Here is a 15,000-nt window from a genome sequence, read left to right as displayed (position 1 = left end):
AGGGATGGAGGGTGGATATGCTTGAGTTCCGCGGACCGGACGCACGGGACGCGAGTCCCGGTTGACCGGGTCGCGCGTCCCGGCTGGGCGTGTCCCAGTCCGGGCGGGACTGGGACTGGGCGCGCGCCAGGCGGGCGGGCGCGCACGGGCGCGCGCGTGGGCGCTGGCGCACGGGCGGGCGCGGTCGGCTGGCGCACGGGCGGGCGCAGGCGGGCGGGCGCAGGCGCGCGGGCGGGCGCGCGGGCGGGCGCGGGCGCGCGGGCGGGCGCGCGGGCGGGCGCGGGCGCGCGGGCGGGCGCGGGCGCGCGGGCGGGCGCGCGGGCGGGCGCGCGGGCGGGCGCGGGCGCGCTGGCTGGCGCGCGGGCGGGCGCGGGCGGTCGGCCTGCTGGGCGCACGGGCGGGCAGGCGCGCGGGCGGGGCTGGGCGCGGGCCTGGGCGCGCGGGCGGGGCTGGGCGCGGGCCTGGGCGCGCAGGGGCCTGGGCACGGGCACTGTAGCACTGTAGCATGCGAGGTTCTTGGCCAAGAACCTCGCTGCACTGTAGCAATGGCAGGATTGGGCTGTGGCTTGGCTTCGGCGGGGCGGTGCGCGCGGCGGGTTCGGCCAAGGTTGGGCATGCTTGGCCATGGCTTGGGCATGCATGGGCACATGTTTGGCTTGGCCGAGGTTGGGCGTGCTCGGCCGTATGAAGGTGGTTGGCCAAGGCTTTCCAAGCAAAGTAGTTGGCCTTGGCTTGACCCTCCGTTGGCCTCCTTGTGGTCCGATGGCCCTCTTTGGTTGGCATGGCTACTTTGGCCCTCAGTTGGTGTGCGACTGTTGCTCCTCTTGCGGCGTGGCTTGCGGGGGTCCTCAACATTCCTCCTCCCTTGAAGAACATCCTTGCCCTCAAGGATGAAGTTAGGGTACCTCTGAGAGACCTCGTCATAGTCCTCCCACGTAGCATCTTCCTTGGGCAAGCCGCCCCACTGAATCAAGACTTGCCAGATTTTGCGTCGTTCTCGGCCTCGTCTCCATATGCGGTACTTGAGAGCTTCAACTGGTTGTAGAAGTAGTCGACCCTCTTCGTTGAATATGGGAAGGTCCGGTGCAACTAATGTCGGGTCACCAACCTTCTCTTTGAGCAACGACACATGGAAGACTGGATGCAGATGAGATGAGGCGGGTAACTCCAGTCGGTAGGCAACCTCTCCGATGCGTTCTATGATTCTGAACGGTCCATAAAATTTTTGAGATAGCTTGCGGCTGAACTTGTCTTTTAATGATTTCTGTTGGTAGGGCTTCAGCTTTAAGTAGACATACTGGCCAGGGTTGAAGACAACTTCTCGGCGACCTTGGTCATAGTACCTCTTCATTCTTTCTTGTGCCTTCTGAAGCTCTCTTTTTGCATTTGCTAGGACTTCGTCTCTTGTCATTAATTCTTGTTCAACTTCCTCACTTCGGGCCGTGCCTCTCTCATATGTAGTCAGTAGTGGAGGGGGCCTCCCATACACAAGTTCAAAAGGACTCAATTTAATGGATGAGTGGTAGGAAGTATTATACCAGAATTCAGCCCAGGGTATGAAAGCTTCCCATCGTGATTGTTGCTCATGGCAGAAGCAGCGCAAGTATTGCCCCAAGGTCCTGTTGACTATCTCTGTTTGTCCGTCCGTCTGCGGGTGGTAAGAGGAACTGGCTTTCAGTTTGCTTCCTTGCAAGGTGAACAGCTCCTTCCAGAAAGTACTCATGAAGACTCGATCTCGGTCGGTGACGATGCTCCTTGGTACTCCATGGAGTCGAACAATGGTCTCCACGAATGCATGTGCAACTGACTTGGCTGTGTAAGGATGTTTAAGAGGTATGAAGTGTGCATACTTACTTAGCCGATCAACCACCACTAGGATCACTTCGTAGCCTTTGCTTGCTGGTAGACCCTCGATGAAGTCCATGGTCAGATCCTCCCATATCATGTTCGGAATGGGAAGTGGTTGCAGCAGTCCGGTGGGTGCCCGTGGATCATATTTGGTCTTCTGGCATGTCTCGCACTCGGCCACCAAGGTTTTGACGTCGCGCTTCAACCCTTCCCAATAGAAAAAGTGCTTCACACGAAGATAGGTGCGAAGCCATCCTGAATGGCCACCTTCCTTGCTGTTGTGGAAGTGGTCTAAGATGTTTCTTCTCAAGTCGGGGACGTCGGGGACATAGATATTTCCCTTGTAAAAAATCAGACCATCACGCACCTTAAATTCTGCAACACCCGTAGCCGCTGCATCAAGTTTCTCTTGGATTTCTTGTGCTCGGGCGTCAAGCTTTGATGCTTCACGAACTCGGTCCCAAATCCTCCAATCAACGCCGCTGATTGCTGCAAAATTCTGCGGCTCATCCATGTCTTCAGCCACCCACAACATCTGGTCGTTCTCCCTTCGCGACAACGCGTCAGCCACCTTGTTTTCTTTGCCGGGTTGATAGATGATGTCGTACTCGAATCCCAGCAATTTGACAAGAAATTTTTGCTGCTCGGGAGTCACTATCTTCTGTTGAAGTAGATGGCGGAGGGCTTGCTGGTCTGTGATGATGGTGAAGCGCCGGCCGAGAAGGTATGGCCTCCAAATCTTCACCGCATGTACAACCGCCAACAATTCTCTTGCGTAGGTGCTCCAAGCCTTCTTTCTTGGCCCTAATGCTTTGGAAATAAAGGCCAAGGGTCGTCGTTCCTGCACCAAAACAGCACCTATACCTTCGCCACTAGCGTCGGTGTAGACCTCGAACGGTTTGGAAAAGTCGGGCAAGGCAAGTACCGGTGTTTGTGTCATAGCTTCCTTGAGGTCTTCAAATGCCTTGCGTGCTTGAATGGTCCACATGAAACCTCCTTTCTTCAGCATGGTGGTTAGTGGCTTTGCAATCAGCCCATAATCCTTTACGAATCGTCGGTAGTAGCCTGTTAGCCCCAAAAATCCTCTTAGGGCTGTGATATCCTTCGGCCATGGCCAATCGAGCATGGCCTGAATTTTTCGCTGATCCACACGAACTCCTTCGGCTGAAATTATGTGGCCCAAGTACTCGAGCTCCGCTTGTGCGAATGCACACTTTGAAGGCTTGATGTGAAAGTGGTGCTCCTCCAAGGTGCGTAGAACAATCTCCAAGTGCTCAAGGTGCTCGTCCATGGATCTGGAATATATCAAGATGTCATCAAAAAATACTAAGACAAACCTTCGCAAGTGGGGTCTGAAAATTTCGTTCATGGCCGCTTGGAATGTTGATGGCGCATTGCATAGACCGAATGGCATCACCAAGTACTCGTAGTGGCCGGAATGTGTCCTGAAGGCCGTCTTGTGCACATCCTCCTCTTTCATTCTGATTTGATGGTAGCCGGCTCGTAAGTCCAATTTGGTGAAGAACTTGGCACCATGCAATTCATCGAGCATCTCGTCCACCGTAGGGATCGGAAAACGGTCTTTGATGGTTGCTTCATTAAGAGCTCGGTAGTCGGTGCAGAACCTCCATGAGCCATCCTTCTTTCTCACCAATAGGACGGGTGAGGAGAAGGGACTCGAGCTATGTCGGATCAGCCCCTGGCTAAGCATTTCATCAACTTGACGCTCAATTTCTCCCTTTTGAAAGTGTGCGTACCTGTATGGTGGAACATTGACTGCAGCAGCCTCATCTTTCATCCGAATTGGATGATCAAAGTCTCGTTGTGGCGGGAGGGAAGTAGGCTTCTGGAGGACACTTTGATGAGCCTCTAACACCCTCCGGATTGGTGGTGGCAGCCCCTCAAGTGCTTGCTGCTGCTGCTGAATTTCTGCATCAGCTTGGAGAGGACCTTCTTGGTTCGGGCTAGCCATAACAACGGCAAAGCAGCTAGCCCCTCCTTTGCAAAGTTTTTCTATCATGTTGGCCTCGCAAGGCCGTACTTCCTTGCTGCTCAAGGCCGTCCATGTCCTCTTTCGGCCACCAAGTTTAAACTCCATGGTCATCGCGTCGAAGTCGGTCACCACCCGGCCTAGACTGCGTAACCATGCATTTCCCAATACAATGTCTAAGCCGACTAACTGAAGTACATGTAGATCGGCTTTAACTCTCACCCCTTGTACATTCATCTTTACATTATTAATAATTTCAGCACATAGTAATTTTTCACCACTAGCAATTTTTACGTCAAACGGTGAAACCGATGTACCTTTGAGTCCAACCTTGCGTACGATTGCTGAGTTGATGAAATTGTGAGAAGAGCCGCTGTCCACTAACAAGGAGACTTCATGCTTGCCGATCCAAGCCATGAGCCTCATTGTCGAGGGTTTTGGTGCGCCGCAAAGTGCATTGAGTGACAATTCGGCTTGCTGATTTTCTGCACATGGTTCGGTCTCTTCGGGGTGATCTTCCTCCTCGCTGCTGCTATCTGAATTTTCAGATGCAGCGGGCTCTTCGTCGCTGCTTGCATCAAGGACGTAGACTTGGCCGGTCTTACAACGATGCTCCCGGCTCCACTTTTCACCGCACTTGAAACATAGACCCTTTTTTATGTAGTCTTGCAGCTCATCACGTGACAACTTCTTTACCTCCCTTTGCTGATTTTTGGAACCTGTTGAAGTTATCTCTTTGGATCTGAAATTTACCTTGGATGGTTGTGGTTTGGTGAACTTGCTGATGGCACCATCCTTGGTTGGACGTCGTTCCGGGTTGTAGCTTTGGTCTAGGATCTCCGCCATGCGCATTGCCTCTTGTAGCCGTGTTGGTTGTTTGAGTTTGATCTCCTTGGCTAGCCATGGTTTGAGGCCGTCGATGAAGGTACCAAGCAAGGCTTCGTCGGACCATCCGCTGACCATAGTTTGTAATTGCCGGAACTCATCGATGTAGGTCTGGACTTTGCCTTCTTGTTTAAGTTTGGCAAGTTGACCATGATGATTGACAACGGGGGATGGTCCCCATTGTTTCATGAATTCATCCATAAAGGCCGTCCACCCCAACCTTCTCCCTTCTTTCTCATACAAGGCCCGGATCCACCTCCACCATCGGCTAGCCCTACCCTCTAAGTGAAAACTGGCTAGGGTCACCCGATCAGCCCGTGGGATGTCATAAACGTCAAAGTACTGATCCGCCTTGTCAAGCCACTCATACGGGTCTCCTCCACCAAACTTTGGGAAGTCAATTTTGGGTTTCCTAAGCCCTTCTCCTCTAGGCCGTGGACCCCTATAGTCATCATCTCCAAAGTCATTACCCCGCATGTTTCTTCCTCTCCTTGCCATGGGTTCTCTCCGGCCATAAGGCCTTTGAGCATGGAAGGGGCGTTCTTCGGGTTCACTATCGGCCTCATCATGATTGTTATGGCCATTACTAACCCGCTCATCATCAAGCCACCTCTCAAACACTAAGCCTTCGGCTTCAATCCTTCCTCCCATTCGCCCATGGTGCCTAATGTCATGATCTACATGATGTGTACCCTGAACACTAATGGCATCGCTCTCATACCTTGCCCGGCCCTGCCGTGCGGCATGCGACCTAGGCACTTCCTCTTGCACCCTCTTATGTTCCCTCTCTAGCATCCTCCTTTCCAACCTCTCCATGTTGGCATTGTTTTCTCTCCTTATTTCAGCCATATTTGCAGCCATAGTATTGGACAAGGTTTCCAATGCGCGGTTAAGGTTGGCTGAACTAACTTCAAGGGCTTCTAACCTCCTATCTTGGTTGCTATAATGGGGGGACTCCATCTCCTGTTAACCCTCTGTTTTAGGACTCAAAAACCTTGAGACAACAGCCCCTCAAACTCCCAAAAATCAGAACTCAACAATCTCCAAAACTTGCTGCACAAAGAAAATTTCTGGGTTGCTGAAAATTTCTGCGGCAGTCCACAAACTTCAGCAGCCAGTTTCACCTTCAAGGCAGACTCAAATCACCCCACGAAGAGGCCTATGACAGTAACTAATACCCTCAGATACTCTCCACAAAAAATCAGAATTAAAGCTTCAGAAAAACCCTTCTTAACACCCCAAGCAAATACCTAGTTGCAGAATTTTTCTGCAACACAGAAACTTCACAAACCAGTCCCCAATCCTCCTGCGGTTGTCACCCAAGGGATGAACCAACCCACCTGACGTGTACACCACTCAATCAACCTCCGACAGGAGTTTCACAAGGATGAAAAACAGAAGATTAAATCTCCCAATCGAATACAAGTTCAAGCCCAATATAAGATGCAGATTTTTTTATGAACTTCAGACTAAGATATATGGGCTGCAGAAATTTTAATCTCCCTCGGACCAACCAATATGGGTTTCAGAAAGTTAAAACAGCAATGGATCAAATATATTTAACACCCAATTCCAATCTTCCAACACTCCAATTCAGATCTGAAAATTTCTGCAGGATCCTCCAACATCAAGTTATATGTATTGCAGAATTTCAGATCAAGGATATGGGGTTGCAGAATTTTTAAAACAACTCCAGATCCTAATATGCTTCAAAAATCTATTCCCCAAACACCAAAAATCAGATCTGGAATTTTCTGTAGATGAGAACGTTACCTCCTTGAAGAATATCTCTCAATGAAAGCACCAAATTGATGGGGGCTCACGGTCCAAAGCCCCTCACCAAGCCTCTTTTCCTTGCGCTCCTCGCGTGCGCCTCCAAAATCCTTTGATGGTGGACCGATTGTAGGTAACGCCGGTGGATTAACTCAATGAAAGAGATCAACAATGAAGAAAACTTGATTTGTATTCCACTAACTTGAAGAACGAAGAACAATAGAAAAGAAAGCAAAGGAAATCTAGAGAGAGATTGAAGAGATCTCTTCCTAGCCCAATCTAGTGGAGATTGATGTATCTACCACTAGCCCAAGTCCTAGAACACAAGATCTAAGACCGAACTCGGCACAAACGCCGCCCAAGCCTTACGGCCGACATAACCATGACTCTCAAAAGAACTCTTCATAGCCTCCAATGGCCCCTTTACATCTCTTTTTATACCCTAAGCCCTAGACAAAACATGGCACTATGGCTCCAAGGCTTCTCCTCCGTTGATTGGCATGATATGGATGGCTAAAGATCACCCAAGAAGGGCCCTCCCACGGCTGAACTTTGGCTTGCTTCTTGGCCCTTGGATGGAGAGGGATGGAGGGTGGATATGCTTGAGTTCCGCGGACCGGACGCACGGGACGCGAGTCCCGGTTGACCGGGTCGCGCGTCCCGGCTGGGCGTGTCCCAGTCCGGGCGGGACTGGGACTGGGCGCGCGCCAGGCGGGCGGGCGCGCACGGGCGCGCGCGTGGGCGCTGGCGCACGGGCGGGCGCGGTCGGCTGGCGCACGGGCGGGCGCAGGCGGGCGGGCGCGGGCGCGCGGGCGGGCGCGCGGGCGGGCGCGGGCGCGCGGGCGGGCGCGCGGGCGGGCGCGGGCGCGCGGGCGGGCGCGCGGGCGGGCGCGGGCGCGCGGGCGGGCGCGGGCGCGCGGGCGGGCGCGCGGGCGGGCGCGCTGGCGGGCGCGCGGGCGGGCGCGCGGGCGGGCGCGGGCGCGCTGGCTGGCGCGCGGGCGGGCGCGGGCGGTCGGCCTGCTGGGCGCACGGGCGGGCAGGCGCGCGGGCGGAGCTGGGCGCGGGCCTGGGCGCGCGGGCGGGGCTGGGCGCGGGCCTGGGCGCGCGGGCGGGGCTGGGCGCGGGCCTGGGCGCGCAGGGGCCTGGGCACGGGCACTGTAGCACTGTAGCATGCGAGGTTCTTGGCCAAGAACCTCGCTGCACTGTAGCAATGGCAGGATTGGGCTGTGGCTTGGCTTCGGCGGGGCGGTGCGCGCGGCGGGTTCGGCCAAGGTTGGGCATGCTTGGCCATGGCTTGGGCATGCATGGGCACATGTTTGGCTTGGCCGAGGTTGGGCGTGCTCGGCCGTATGAAGGTGGTTGGCCAAGGCTTTCCAAGCAAAGTAGTTGGCCTTGGCTTGACCCTCCGTTGGCCTCCTTGTGGTCCGATGGCCCTCTTTGGTTGGCATGGCTACTTTGGCCCTCAGTTGGTGTGCGACTGTTGCTCCTCTTGCGGCGTGGCTTGCGGGGGTCCTCAACACAGGCCCCGCGCGCGCGCCCGCGCCCGAACGCTCGGCGGAGCAAGGGCCCGGGCGCCGTGCCGCGCGCGCACCAGAAAGAACGAACATGAGCGCGCCCGCCCGGGCCAGGGCCCTGGCGCGACGGCCGCGCGACGGCCCGAGCGCCCCCGCCGCGCGCGAGCGCCCGCGCGCCGCTCGGCCGGGGGCGCCCGGCCCTGCGCAGAACCGAGCGACCACGCCGCGGACGCGCGAGCGCCCAGGCGCGACAGCGGGACGGCGCGCGCGTCCGAGAGGCCGATCGGCCTAGCGCGCCCGTCCTTGCGCGAACCCGGGCAACGGCCCGCCCGCCCGCGCGGCCCGGCCGCCCGCGCGACGCGCCCATCCGCGCGGGCCAAATGCGCAGAACCGAGCGACCACGCCGCGGCCGCGCGCGCGCCAAGGCGCGGGAGCACGACGAAGCGCGCGCCCGAGCGGCCGATCGGCCCAGCGCGCCCGTCCTTGCGCGTCACCGGCCAACGGCCCCGCGCACGCGCGGCGCGCCCGCCCGCGCGGCGCGACCATCCGCGCTGGGCGACGGGCTCGGGCGGAAGGCCCGCCCAGGCAGGACACACCCCCTTACCTCCCCAGCGGGGCATCCTCCGAAGGCCCACCCCAAGGGCTCCAGCGAATCGAGGAGCATTGCACACGGAAACGGCCCGGACGCGAGTCCCGGTCGCACGGGGTGCGCATCCCGAACGTCCGGGACGCGCTTCCCGGGAGGGCCGATGGAGGGAGCCGAAGTGGCGCACGGCCGCCGGGCACGGACGGCCGAAGGCAGCGCCCGTGCGCCGGGAAGTCGGCAGGCGCGTGCCGGCTCCGTCGGGGACGAAATGTGCCGGGCAAGTCCGCCGCGAGGCAACGGTCCTGTGCGGAGTGGAGCGGAAGGCCCGCCGCGGCGGCAGCAGACCCCCCCTCCCTACCACCCCGGCGGGGCATCCGCCCAAAGCCCACCCCAAGCGTTCCAAAGTACCGAGGAGCGTTGCAAACGGGAACGGCCCGGACACGCGACCCGGTCGCACGGGATGCGCGTCCCGGTCGCACGGGTCGCGCGTCCCGGGAGGGCCGACGGACGAAGCCGAAGTGGCGCACGGCCGCCGCGCACGGACGGCCGGCGGCGGCGCCCGTGCGCCGGAAAGTCGTCGGGCGCGCGACGGCTCCGTCGGGGACGAACGGTGCCGGGCACGACCGCCGCGAGGCAACGGACTTGTGCGGAGGGGGGCGGAAGGCCCGCCGCGGCGGCGCCAGCCCCCCCTCCCTACCACCCCGACGGGGCATCCGCCCAAAGCCCACCCCAAGCGTTCCAAAGTACCGAGGAGCGTTGCAAACGGGAACCGCCCGGACACGCGTCCCGGTCGCACGGGATGCGCGTCCCGGTCGCACGGGTCGCGCGTCCCGGGAGGGCCGACGGAGGAAGCCGGCGCACGGCCGCCGCGCGGACGGCCGGCGGGGGCGCCCATGCGCCGGGGCCTCGGCGGGCGCGGGCCGGCTCCCTCGGGGACGAACGGTGCCGGGCCCGCCCGCCGCGAGGCGACGGACTTGTGCGGAGTGGAGCGGAAGTCCAGCCGCGGCAGCAGCAGCCCCCCCTCCCTACCACCCCGGCGGGGCATCCGCCCAAGGCCCACCCCAAGCGTTCCAAAGTACCGAGGAGCGTTGCAAACGGGAACGGCCCGGACACGCGTCCCGGTCTCACGGGATGCGCGTCCCGGTCGCACGGGTCGCGCATCCCGGGAGGGCCGACGGAGGAAGCCGGCGCACGGCCGCCGCGCGGACGGCCGGCGGCGGCGCCCATGCGCCGGGGCCTCGGCGGGCGCGTGCCGGCTCCCTCGGGGACGAACGGTGCCGGGCGCGCCCGCCGCGAGGCGACGGACTTGTGCGGAGTGGAGCGGAAGTCCCGCCGCGGCAGCAGCAGCCCCCCCTCCCTACCACCCCGGCGGGGCATCCGCCCAAGGCCCACCCCAAGCGTTCCAAAGTACCGAGGAGCGTTGCAAACGGGAACGGCCCGGACACGCGTCCCGGTCTCACGGGATGCGCGTCCCGGTCGCACGGGTCGCGCATCCCGGGAGGGCCGACGGAGGAAGCCGGCGCACGGCCGCCGCGCGGACGGCCGGCGGCGGCGCCCATGCGCCGGGGCCTCGGCGGGCGCGTGCCGGCTCCCTCGGGGACGAACGGTGCCGGGCGCGCCCGCCGCGAGGCGACGGACTTGTGCGGAGTGGAGCGGAAGTCCCGCCGCGGCAGCAGCCGCCCCCCCTCCCTACCACCCCGGCGGGGCATCCGCCCAAAGCCCACCCCAAGCGTTCCAAAGTACCGAGGAGCGTTGCAAACGGGAACGGCCCGGACACGCGTCCCGGTCGCACGGGATGCGCGTCCCGGTCGCACGGGTCGCGCGTCCCGGGAGGACAGACCGAGCAAGCCGAGGTGCCGCTCACGGCCGCCGCGAGGGACGTACGGCGCCGGCGCCCGCGCCCCGTGGCACGGCCTAGAGCGTGCCCCCCTGCCACCCCATCGGGGCATCGGCGCAAAGCCCACCGCGGGGTAGATAACCGAAGGCAACGAGGGACGGTGGATGCACATATCCGAGCAGTGGCGATAGGGCCGGAGGGAGCACCGACAGGGCCGTGAGATTTTAAAGTACCGAGGGAATTTGCAAACCGGGCCCGCCCCTCCCCCCGTCCATCGCACGCCGATCGGGGGTCCGGCGCCCCGCGGGGGGCTGCCGGCATGCGCTCCCGGTGCAGGCATCGACGAGCCGCCCGCGACCTCCACTCGGGTCCGAGCCCCCAAGCGCGGATGCCGAAACGCGCCGGCCGCGGCAGCCCCACCCCTGCCACCCCATCGGGGCATCGGCGCAAGGCCCACCCTGGGGTAGATAACCGAAGGCAACGAGGGACGGTGGATGCACATATCCGAGCAATAGCGATAGGGCCGGAGCGAAGACCGAGGGGGTCGGGGGGTTTTAATGTTCCGAGGGAAGTTGGAAACGGGGCCCGCCCGGACGCCCGTCCCTCGCACGCCGATCGGGGGTCCCGCACCCCGCGGGGGGCTGCCGGCATGCGCCCCTAGTACAAGCATCGACGAGTCGCCCGCGACCTCCACTCGGATCCGGCGGCGCACGCGCGGATGGCGAAACGCGGCGGCCGCGGCTGCAGCCCCCCTACCACCCCGTTGGCGCGTCGGCGCAAAGCCCACCCCGGGGAGGATAACCGAAGGCGACGAGGGACGATGCATGCACATATCCGAGCAAATACCGAGAGGGTCGGGGGGAAGACCGAGAGGCAAGGGGTGTTTAGAGTACCGAGGGAAGTTGCGAAAGGGGCCCGCCCGGACGCTCGCCGCTCGCAGGCGATCCGGCGGGGCGCACGGAGGGCGCCGCCCATCGCCGGAGCTTGCTCGGTCATCTCTGCCGCACGGACACGTAAGCGCCGCCGCGCAAGGTTCGGCCGGCGGGGCGGACGGTTCGCCGCCGCAGGCCTTTCCCGCAGCCGGAACGTGGGCCCGGCGTTGCGCGCCGGCGGGCCGCGCAATCCGTCGGGGCGCACGGCGGGCGCCGCCCGTCGCCGGGGCTTCGCTCGGTCATCTCGGCCGCACGGACACGTGCGCGCAGCCGCGGAAGGTTCGGCCGGCGGGGCGGACGGTTCGCCGACGCAGGCCTCTCCCGCGGCCGGAACGCGGGACCGGCGTTGCGCGCCGGCGGAAGGCGCGATCCGGCAGGGCGCACGGCGGGCGCCGCCCGGGCTTCGCTCGGTCATCTCGGCCGCACGGACACGTGCGCGCCGCCCATCGCCGGGGCTTCGCTCGGTCATCTCGGCCGCGCCGCCACGTGCGCGCCGCCGCGGAAGGCTTGGCCGGCCGGGCGGACGGTTCGCCGCCGCAGGCCTTTCCCGCAGCATGCGCCCCTTCGCCCGAACGACCGCGGGACTCCGGTACGGCCTAGCCGTCGGCCGCCCGGCTGCAAGCCGTCGGGGCCGCTCGATCCCCGTCGCGTGCCGGCCGCCGCTCGGGCCAGCCGGCCGGCTGCCGCACGTAACCTCTGACCTCATCAGCGGTCGATCCGCACCGCGCTGGTCTTCGGTGCGGACCCGTCGGGGCCGTGCCGCGCCGGCCGTCGCATCCGGTTCCGCAGGCGCCGCCCGGTTGCCTCCCGCCCTCGTGCGCTCGCGCCGGCCGGGCGACGCGGTGCCCGCGGGACTCGGGCATGGTTGAGCCGTCGGCCGCCCGGCGGCATGCCGCCGCCGCTCCGCGCCGCGTGCCGGCTGCGCTCCTCCCCGCGCCCGTCCGCGGGCGGGCCCGCCGCCGCTCGCGCCGGCCGGGCGACGCGGTGCCCGCGGGACTCGGGCATGGTTGAGCCGTCGGCCGCCCGGCGGCATGCCGCCGCCGCTCCGCGCCGCGTGCCGGCTGCGCTCCTCCCCGCGCCCGTCCGCGGGCGGGCCCGCCGCCGCTCGCGCCGGCCGGGCGACGCGGTGCCCGCGGGACTCGGGCACGGTTGAGCCGACGGCCGCCCGGCGGCATGCCGCCGCCGCTCCGCGCCGCGTGCCGGCTGCGCTCCTCCCCGCGCCCGTCCGTGGGCGGGCCCGCCGCCGCTCGGCCTAGCCCCCCGGCTGCCGCACGTAACCTGCGACCTCGTCGGCGCTGGATGCGCGTCGTGACAGTTTTCGGTGGGGCGCCGCGGAGGCGCCGGGGGCCCATGCGACGGGCCAGGGGGCGAACGGAGGGCTCGGTCAGCCCTAACAGGGGACCGGCGACAAAGGAGCGGTCGCGCAAAGCTTCGTAAGGGACCCAGACGACGGGCCTACCGATCCGAAGCACCGCGCACGGACGCGCAGCGGGCCCACGACGGGCCGACACGGAAGGCCCGCCGCCAAGGCCGCAAAACCGACAAAGGAACCCACGGGGACGCACCAGAGCGGGCAAAGCTTTCACCGAACGGGACGGGACCGAGCCCCCGCAACAGGCGAGGGCGACGGATCCGACCAAGTAAGGCCGATCCCGCTCCACGCACGCGCGGCCGCAGGAACTTCGTGAGGGACGGGACGACCGGCCGACCGAACCGAAGCGCCGCGCACGGCCGCCGCGAGGGCCGGCCGGAGGCATAGACCGAGCGCCGCGCCAGCGGAAGGAGCGTGCCGGCTCCGTCGGGGACCACCTGCGCACGGTCCGTCCGAGCGAGCCGACGGACCGGCGCGGAAGGCCCGGCGCCGAGCCCGCAAAACCGACAAAGGAACCCACAGGGACGCACCAAAGCGGCCCAAGATTTCACCGAGACGGGACCGAGCCCACGCAACATGCGATGGCGACGGATCGGACCAAGTAAGGCCGATCCAACTCCGCGCGCGCGCGGCCGCGAGCACTTCGTGAGGGACAGGAAGACCGGCCGACCGAACCGAAGCGCCGCGCACGGCCGCCACAAGGGCCGGCTGGAGGCATAGACCGAGAGCCGCACCAGCGGAAGGAGCGTGCCGGCTCCGTCGTGGGCCAACTCCGCGGGGCCCATCCGAGCGAGCCGACGGGCCGGCGCGGAAGGCCCGGCCGAACCCGCAAAACCGACAAAGGAACCCACAGGGACGCACCAGAGCGGACAAAGATTCGGGGCCGCCCTCCCTCACCGAACAGGACGGGACCGAGCCCACGGAACATGCGAGGGCGAAGGATCGGACCAAGTAAGGCCGATCCAACTCCGCGCGCGCGCGGCCGCGAACACTTCATGAGGGACGGGAAGACCGGCCGACCGATCCGAAGCACCGCGCACGGCCGCCGCAAGGGCCGACCGAAGGAATAGACCGAGCGCCGCACCAGCGGAAGGAGCGTGCCGGCTCCGTCGTGGGCCAACTCCGCGGGGCCCATCCGAGCGAGCCGACGGGCCGGCACGGAAGGCCCGGCCGAACCCGCAAAACCGACAAAGGAACCCACAGGGACGCACCAGAGCGGACAAAGATTTCACCGAACGGGACGGGACCGAGCCCACGCAACATGCGAGGGCGAAGGATCGGACCAAGTAAGGCCGATCCAACTCCGCGCGCGCGCGGCCGCGAAAACTTCGTCAGGGACGGGACGACGGGCCGACCGATCCGAAGCGCCGTGCACGGCCGCCGCAACGGCCGGCCGGAGGCGTAGACCGAGCGCCGCGCCAGCAGAAGGAGCGTGCCGGCTCCGTCGTGGGCCCGCTGCGCGTGGCCCATCCGAGCGAGCCGACGGGCCGAATCCCTCGAGGACGAACGGTGCCGGGCACGCCCGCAGCGAGTGCCCACGGCGGGCTTGTGCGGAGTGGAGCGGAAGGCCCGCCGCGGCGGCAGCAGCCCCCCCTCCCTACCACCCCAGCGGGGCATCCGCCCAAAGCCCACCCCAAGCGTTCCAAAGTACCGAGGAGCGTTGCAAACGGGAACCGCCCGGACATGCGTCCCGGTCGCACGGGATGCGCGTCCCGGTCGCACGGGTCGCGCGTCCCGGGAGGGCCGACGGAGGAAGCCGAAGTGCCGTGCGCGGCCGCCGCGACGGCCGGACGGCGGCGGCGCCCGTGCGCCGCGGCAAAGGCGGGAGCGGCCCGGCTCCGTCCGGGGCGCCGCGAGCTTCGGTCGAACCTTTGCCGTGACTCTTCGCAATAGGCCAAGCCCATTCACACTTGGCCAAGCCTAGGCCAAGCCAAGGCCTCCAATGCTTGGCCAAGTGCCTCCAAGGTCGGCCAAGACGGTGCCCAGCGTGCCAAAGCCATGGCATGCCCATGCGCGGCCCAAGCCGCGCCCATGAGCCCCAGCCGCACGCGGCCGCGCGCGCCCGCGCCCAGGCCACGGCCGCGCTGCGCGCCTGGCGCGCGCGCCCGCGCCCAGGCCACGGCCGCGCCCAGGCCCCGGCCGCGCCGCGCCCGCCCAGGCCCCGGCCGCGCCGCGCCCGCCCAGGCCCCGGCCGCGCCGCGCCCAGGCCACGGCCGCGCGCGCCCGCGCCGACGCCCCGGCCGCGCTGCGCGCCTGCTGCGCG

At 64.6% G+C, this 15,000-nt stretch overlaps 1 protein-coding gene across 1 annotated transcript in view; it reads right to left on the bottom strand.

The window, feature by feature from the left end:
* LOC148701574 (uncharacterized) overlaps positions 1–6,726 on the bottom strand; it is a 7,110-nt gene extending 384 nt beyond the window's left edge. The window contains exons 1-2 of the mRNA XM_089925976.1: positions 4,156–6,726; positions 432–4,062 (exon numbers count right to left, since the gene is read on the bottom strand). Of these exons, the coding sequence (XP_089782102.1) occupies positions 432–4,062; positions 4,156–5,683 (5,159 nt within the window). The 5' untranslated portion in view covers positions 5,684–6,726. The remainder of the gene's footprint in view (positions 1–431; positions 4,063–4,155) is intronic.
* Positions 6,727–15,000: the final 8,274 nt, after the last annotated feature.

The sequence above is a fragment of the Phoenix dactylifera genome, chromosome 10, assembly GCF_051530095.1.
Source record: "Phoenix dactylifera cultivar Ajwa chromosome 10, Ajwa_hap1_PhDact_Kaust_v1.1, whole genome shotgun sequence".
NCBI classification, from domain to species: Eukaryota; Viridiplantae; Streptophyta; class Magnoliopsida; order Arecales; family Arecaceae; genus Phoenix; species Phoenix dactylifera.
This window is presented reverse-complemented; position numbering and strand designations above follow the sequence as displayed.